This window comes from Anguilla anguilla, chromosome 8 (genome assembly GCF_013347855.1).
Source record: "Anguilla anguilla isolate fAngAng1 chromosome 8, fAngAng1.pri, whole genome shotgun sequence".
In the NCBI taxonomy this organism is placed as follows: Eukaryota; Metazoa; Chordata; class Actinopteri; order Anguilliformes; family Anguillidae; genus Anguilla; species Anguilla anguilla.
Window position 1 is genome coordinate 1,746,104 of NC_049208.1, and position 8,221 is coordinate 1,754,324.

The 8,221-nt window shown below is 39.8% G+C and overlaps 1 protein-coding gene across 2 annotated transcripts; it reads right to left on the reverse strand.

Annotated features, from left to right (window-relative positions):
- Window positions 1–1,334: 1,334 nt before the first annotated feature.
- Window positions 1,335–4,993, reverse strand: LOC118232941 (glucagon family neuropeptides-like). 2 transcript variants are annotated; one of them, XM_035428197.1, is made up of 6 exons: window positions 4,287–4,993; window positions 3,739–3,840; window positions 2,768–2,794; window positions 2,464–2,598; window positions 1,965–2,054; window positions 1,335–1,651 (listed from the first exon to the last, which is right to left on the reverse strand). In XM_035428197.1, exons 2-6 carry the CDS (start codon window positions 3,837–3,839, stop codon window positions 1,468–1,470), a joined length of 537 nt encoding a protein of 178 aa, XP_035284088.1. In that variant the 5' UTR covers window position 3,840; window positions 4,287–4,993; the 3' UTR covers window positions 1,335–1,467. The 2 variants fall into 2 exon arrangements, with proteins under 2 accessions (XP_035284088.1, XP_035284089.1); XM_035428198.1 differs by lacking the exon at window positions 2,768–2,794 and having other exon boundaries at window positions 4,287–4,987.
- Between the last annotated feature and the right edge of the window lie 3,228 nt (window positions 4,994–8,221).

Sequence of the window (8,221 nt, forward strand, 5' to 3'; positions counted from 1 at the left end):
TGAAAATAACAACCGACATCGATTTTTGTCACTCATATCAAGCAAAAAAATTCTCACTATTGTAAAAATGAACAAATCGATCCACCATAACTCAAATGTGGATAAAAGGCTTTGAAAAGTTGATCAAGCCTGTTTGAATTCACAACAGACTGGGAGGGAGGCTAGTTCACATTTGGCATTGAATTAAAACGCCTAGCAACGAAATCTATATTTAAATAAAACTGAACACAGTATCAGAACACAAAAACCAGAGAGAAAAGCAGCGGGTGAACCGAACAGCTCGGAACAGGTGAGAAACAGCACGTGAATACGGGACAGAGTTTACACGGTGCTACATTGCGTGGAAGGAGGAGCAGACTCATAACACTAAGGGCGCGGCGATGTTCTCACCAACATAACGCTATTCTCACACTTCGCCAGTTTGCGCCTGGGTCTGCAACTCATTCTCAAGAGGAACATTCTTGTCATGCTTATCGCGTCGGAGAAATGAGCGAGAGGGAGAGAGAGAGAGTAAAAACAACAACAACAAAAAAAACAGAGACATGCATACTTTCCTAATTTTCCTAACTGCTGCATTTGTCCCAAGGGTTGCACTGGAAAGCTAATTGCGCATAATTAGTCTAGGATATCCACTCTGACACAGTACTGTCGCCTTCACCGAGTAGCCAGCTTGGGGGCAGCTAGGAAGGTCACGCACGGGTCGATCAGATAACCCATTTCCGCGTGCCTCGGGCAAATGGAATGGACAGCCAGTATGGGAGAACTAGCAGAAGATACCAATTTAAGTACATTGTCGTTTGTGTTCGGAACAAAACTAAGGAATACGGGCCGAATCCGGACCTGCTCTTAACTGGATTTTACGCCCAAATCTCGCAGTGTTTCGGTGGCGATATAGGGGGGAATGCACTCAAGCGCCGGTCTGGATTCGGCTCTTGAGTCTGGGATGTCAGGTCTGATAGCGAGAGAGCTGTATAACTCGCTAAAGCGCGCGAAAGGGTCTTCAGCTCTACAAAACGGGCGCCTAATCACACACTGCGCGTGAGAGCAGTGGACCGAATTAAAGGCTCCACGTAGAATGCTCTTAAACAGATAACACTAAATTTGGATAAGGGAATTAATGCCTCGATTGTCTTTTCTTCAATCTATTCGTGTCCTGTATACGTGTAAGGATGTAAAACGGTATATTAGGCGAATAACGTTAAAGCTGTACGGTTTTTGTTTTCTCCTTTTTTAAGTTTAGATACATAACCATATAATTACCTACATGATTGGTCCACAAAGTATATATGTGCGGTCTCAAGTGCTTTTTTTTTTGTACAAAAGAAAAACAATAATATTATTAAAATATTCATTTTAATGGCTTTACTTCATACATAAATACACGTTTAAAGAACACAGGCGCAATCCACTGCTCAGAACGATTTGATCTTATAGGGCCGGACAGATGGGCTGTTTGGATTGTTGACGCTACAAATAGGAGAAACGGCGGCCTTTGTTTTTAATTCTCTGTCTGTACCTTCTTCCCAGAACCGCTGCTAGATACTTTTTCACCGCCATTTGTTTTCGGTAACGACTGTAGCTGTCTGTGAAGATTCCATCGGAATGCCTTTTGGATAAGGGTTCTGTGTCACCTTCCTTCACACCGCCTCCACTGCAAGACAAAAAATTGGGGATGTTCGTTCATTCAGATCTGTTTGAGCCAACACTTTCACTCGCCGTGTTCAAACTGTCATTGAAACAAAAACGTCCTTCTTCGGGTTAGACAATGTACACTATCAACACGGGGAAATGTGCACCTTCAGGCGCGAGGACTGAAGGAGCATTGTTTTCCATAGGCTGGTGGGCGCTTTATCAGTGCCCCGCGGGGATAACATGTTTCCCTAAGGTACAAATTTGGAATGATCACTTATCAATGCGTCCTCGCGAGCCAACACACTGAGGAAAGCTCGGGAGAATGTCCTTACCCCGCACGCTCTGCCACCGCAGAATGAAGAAACTGGCCAAGTCCGTCCCCGTGGGCTTCATTAAAGATTCCATCTGCGTGTCTTTCAGATCTGGGGTGATAACACGACAAATATAGCGCGTCAGTAACACGAGTAGGCACCAAATATAGAACACATCAATTGAATTATTACCTTTTTGAAAAATTCATATCGACTTGCAATTACTTGCTGTAAGTAATAACTCTTTCTCTCTCTCTCTCTCTCTCACACACACACACGCACTCTATTTTAAGGGAGCGTAGATTTACATATCTAAATGATTTATATTTGCTATAAATCCATGTTATATGAACGCAGTAAGATTTTTTTCCAAGACTAAAGCTCTTTAATGAACGTTGACACTTTAATTAGGCTGAATAACACAAAAGGAGCAACAGAGATTAACAGCACACGTTCAACATAAAATAGAAAATTAAATATAGGCCCACTATAAATACATGAGCAATATATGGCCGTTCACCTCTTTTCGGGAGGGTAGTATAATGTGTACACGTTGTCAAAGAGGGAGGGAGGGCTTCGTATAGCAATTTGATCTCCGTCAAAATCCAAGTCCGTAAACGTGTCTCCGTCCTCGTCAAAAACCTCGTTTTCGAGCCTGAAATTAAACAATGGAGTCAATGTTTTTGTGTCTTTGACACAATAGTAACAAATTCATCATGAATTGCATATAATTTTCTCCAATATATGCTATGGTCATATTGACAAATTAATCATGTTTAATACGTATAAATAAAGCAAATAAATGTTTGAGATTTGCCCCTTACTTTAATACACCAACGTTAAAACGCATGCTAGAAAAAAGGGAGACAGAACGGAAAGAGTATAAAAAAAAGTTCCAAAACCAGTTTTCATCCATTCAAACAGCGAGTGACACGAGCCTTCTGACTGATATGCTTGAGGTGACCTGTGCCATTGAGAGGAGCATCCCATTCAAACTTGGGGTAAGTTTGCATTCAAATGACTGCGTAAAAACCTATGCCAAAATATTTACAAAAGTGTTTTTGATTATGCAAAGGCACAATCAATGATATTGCAAATAACTATTATTATTATTATTATTATTATTATTATTATGACTGAGCAAACACCTAACTAGGCGGGTAGTGGTTGGGTAGGTTATCATCAGTGAGGTAAAATCTGGCGGTAAGGAGATCTTGTGATTTATTATTCTAATTTCCACTCCCTTTACTTTACGCCTCGGTGATGACGTCATTCCGCTACCACCCCGGGGGCCGTCCTCCGCCGTGACAGCTTTGTAACAGAGGGAGTTTGGGGTGTGCGCATTCCTGTCAGTGTCTGCGTCTGCGCGTCCCCAGCGGCGCTTCTGGACTCGCGCTTTTTTCCTTTTATCTACCGCGGATGCCTTCGTGCCACCCGCATTGTACAGTATAAGTTAAATTCCGAGTATCAATACAGGTCAAATATCAATGCCACCTTTAAGGCAATATGCGTAAATAAAATGGAAATCAAGATATTGTTTCCATGTTTCTCTTAATGTAACATAACACTATTCAATATTAAGACGATAGTTCTTACGAACTAACTGATCATGGGTATGGTTTTTTAATAGTTGTATTCATTTGTATTAATGTGTTAAATTAATATGGTCAGTCTTGCCCCCCCAATAGTTTGTAACTTGCTCGTCAAAAACAGTTTCCATTTGAGACTCAAATGCATATACACCCCCATGTACATTTCTGAATAATATAAGAGAAAATTATGTGATATTACCTACCTAAGTCTAGGATAATCGAGCCCAACCGGGGAGCAGTAGGCGCTATGCATTATAATTCCATAGATGAAGAATGCTAAAGTCGGTTTACTAGACATCGTCATTCTGCGAAGGAAACGTAAGAAAGTTACATGTGAGAAACTAAGAAGTCAATATACCCTCCATCCAACATGCAATGCATTTATAGGCTATATCCAAATAGTCTACACGAGCCGTATTTCAGATCAAACCAGAAGGATATACCGTTCTTTATTTAAGAGAACCGTTTGTTTGTTTCCACTTGTTTTCTAAAATTACTTACACATCAGCGAATGTACACAAGCCAAAGATACTGAAATGTAGTGAAACAAAATCGTACCGTCGTCTCGTTTACAAACCCGTTAAAACTTTCTTGAAAGCCCCGGCGGCTTGTCCGTTTATACGGTATTAAGTAAAATTCAGCAATATATGCGCCTTTATATATGCGCAATGTTGGCTACATTGAACTTCTGTAACATTTCTCGAATTAAAACGCACGCCTTATTGATTTGACTTTGAAGAAGGTTACGTACCTATTGTAAGGTAGACAGTGTTCAGTGCCGGATACGATCCGGGTGAGGCAGTCACTGAATGAATTGTAAAAAAAATCAAATAAAATAATAATAATAATAAATCTTTTTTCTTCTCCGCAGCACTTCTCCGAAGCAGTTCTGTCGTTTCCAGCGATCCCCTGGGCGCGTCCAGTCTCAACTCTTTATTCGCGATAGTCTATGTTTCTGCACAAAATGCAGTTTCTTGAAAACGAGAGCCCGTGTCTGTCTGCATATCTTTATCCGAAACACTCGTCTCTATGCTCGGATTCTCACGGATTTTATCCATGAATCCAGTGACTTGCCTTTTTTTTTTTCTTTAAGTCACATTAAGGGTGGTACAGACGTCATCAACCCTTCCTCCCGGAATATACTCGTGCACTTCTTTTCTCATCCATGAACTAGTCATATGCCGCATGTGGAAGTTTTGGTCAAAACATTATTTTCAGACCACAGAAGAATGCTAGTTTTGCTGATGTTTTACTGCGGTTAGTTGAGGTCATTATCCGTGGGCGGCGTTAGTGTCACATCGAATTCCGCACTTTAAAAGCCCTTTTAAAAAGGTGATTGCTTTATTATCTAACAGGGTGAAGGCCACGATTAAATGTCTCGGACGCTGGAGATACGTGATTTGATCTGAATACGTTCGCAGATGAGTTATAAGAAACGGAGCTTTCCGCTGACGGCCCGGGCGGAAGGCGCTGTTCCTTCAGATTGTGCTGAAATTAGCGAAGACTGGAGGCGTTTCGGCAAAGATCAGTTTGTGCGCGCGCCATAGCACACCAGCTCAAGTGCTTTACACCGGATTTTAAGAGGAAACACATGCCCAACTCCGGCGGCACACTTACGAAGAGGTTTTTTGACAAATGCAATATCGGCCAACACAATAGTTAAATAAAATAAGTTTTAAAAGACTAGCTTCCGTATAAAATAACCCGTAATGTGGGGCTGCACACCATAGACCTTTAAGGACAGTATGGGCCTGGTAAATATTTTATTGAATACGTTATTCTAACATTGCCCTGCATATGTTTTTACATTTGAACGAATGTTGAAATGAACACAATTAAACTGGCTTTAAATAAAAGACTTCAAAAGTAAATATGCAGCAATATACGCATAGTTTAGCCGTAATATTTTGCCTAAACTATGTGGTCCATTGACCGTTTATAAATTGGTAATACTTTGGCTCTTTGACATTATATAAATGTATACATTTTAATAATACAACGTTTTAATATGTATTTTTTAAATTTAATTGTGAATTAGCTATAGAAAATATACAGCCCATACGTTCTTCTGTATGAATCACACTGGCGTGAGTTTACAGTGACATCATGTGACGAACATTTAAAAGCACGTGGGCTCGGCTCCATATATTTCTCAATAACTGAATTCAGGGCCGATCGGGAATATGACGTAAAAATCCATCTTTAAATTGTGTTCGCTTTTTCATAGCAAAGAGCGCCATCAAATGGCTGTCGAAATAAAGTGTTTTTATTTTTTTCCGAACGCTTCATTGGACACTAACTGCCAGCGCTGCTTCACACCATGAAGTCCATTTCGCTTTAATGAAGTTAGTTAGTCCGTTTCCAATAACTTTATATAAGGAAAGTTCATACCAGGAAATACTTAATTAAATATTTTGTTTAATTATTTATTAGGATATAGCAGATATCATGTTTAAATGTGTCCAGTTAGATTTACAAACCCATAGTTAAAGCAATGGTTACCAAATTCTGTAGGCTGGATTTCAGGTTATTAATGAATGGATTTATGCAATTAAAATTTTTCCCACAGAAAACACTCCGCTAGATCACTTACACACTGCAAAATGCCCAGAGTTAATTCAACTCTTAACATATAAGAGTGAAATGTGGGATCTGGGACTAAATGTTGCCTGTTAAGGGTTGAATTCTCACTGGACATTTTACTGTGTAGAAAGAAACCGTGGAAACACTCCCAACTCACCTTGCTTGCAGATATTGAAACGGGATAAAGTAGTTTTGGATAAATTACATAAACTGAAGTCAAATATGGCAGCTGGCCCTGATGGAATATACCCAAGGGTACTGAAAGAGTTACAGTAGATTAGATCATCTTTAAACTGGCAGGTATTCGTAGACAGCCTTTAGAAACTGGAGAAATACCGAATGACTGGAAACGGTATTGTAATACCAATATATAAGAAAGAGGACCGTACTGATCCAGGAAACTACGGGCTTGTTAGTTCAGCTTTCATCTGGAATCTATCATTAGAGACAAGTTAGAATTATTTCTTGTAAATTACAACAGCCAAAATGGGATAGTCAACATGGTTTTTCGCAAGGGAAGGTCACGCCTGATAAACTTTTTGGCATTCTTTGACTGAAGCTACCAAGTGTTTTGATTATAACAAGGCTTATGATATTATATACTTAGATTTCCAAAAAACATTCAGTAAGGTACCACATGAGAGACTCATTATCAAAATGAAGAAAGTAGGAATTACAGGAGGTATTTCAGACTGGGTTCAGAACTGGCTCCAGGGTAGAACACAAAGAATAGTAGGAGGGATCTCATCTGAGGGTATTGTGGGAAGGATTGGTGCTGGGACCATTGCTCTTCCTCATCTATATAAATGACCTTGTAAGGGACATTGAAGGCACCTTAGTTAAATTTGCAGATGACAGAAAACTGGGAGGTTTTGGATCTACTAAAATAATCCAAGAGGATTTAATCTGAATCCAGATGTGGGTGGAAACCTGGCAAATTAAATTCAGCATTGCTAAGTGTAAAGTTCTACATGTGGGAAATAAAAACATATATCCCAACATCTTGGGGGCAACAAGATGCTGGGATATATAGCCAAAAGTATTGAGTATAAATACAAGAAAGCTATACTGATACAATATCTTTGCCAGACCACACTTACTATCACCAACATACTACAAGAAAGAAACAGAGGCTCTGGAAAAGGTTCAAAGAAGAGCAACTAAATTGATTCCTGGTATGAAACATGAAAGTTGTGACAAAAGACTTAAGATGCTAATCTCCTCAAGCTTAGTAAAAAGAGACTTTTTTTATTGGGGCTTGTAAATTTATTGAAGGGATTAATAAAATGAACTACAATAAATTCTTCAGGTTGAGTTCTGTTAGTTGAACAAGAGGACATGAATGGAAATTAGCTAAAGTTAAGCTCTGCACAGACTTTTATGAAGTATATATTTCACACAGAGAGGAGTCAATGTATGCAATAGCTTGCCAGGTCATGTGGTAGAGGCTCTGGGGGTTTTAAACACCATGCTCGACACAGTGCTAAATGTTATGTAGTTTGTAGGTAAGATGAGCACTAGGTACACTTCAGTAGCAGAAAATGGCGAGCATTGCGCCGAATGGTCTGTTCTCCTAATTATGTTGTTATGTTATGTTATGCCTTGGTGAGGTTGTACAAAACATCCAGCAGAGGGCACCCTTTGACCTTCAACATTAAAAAGCTAATTTAACAAAAAGGTTGCAAAAAATTATTGACCAAAGATTTGCAACAAATGGCTATCTCTGGTCACACACTACTTTGGCTGGGTAAAAGTATTTGAAAAACAAACATGGAAAAGCAAACAAAAAAATATGAGAAATCAAAGCACAATATACACAGTATATTGTCCAGTCCGGTGTTAATGTCCAGTGATAATTTAACTCCAGCAGATGAATATTTGGTCCCAGTGCAGTGGGTAGCACTGTTGCCTCACAACAAAAAGGTTCATGGTTAGAATCCCGGCTGAGGACCTTTCAGTGAGGAATCCTTCAGAAAACCCCGCGTCCGCGTGGGTTTCGGCCGGATACTCCGGTTTAATCCCACACTCCAGAGACACGTGACTAGGCTAATTGGAGAGTCTAAATTGCGTGAGTGAATGGTGTGTGTGTGTGTGTGCGAACTG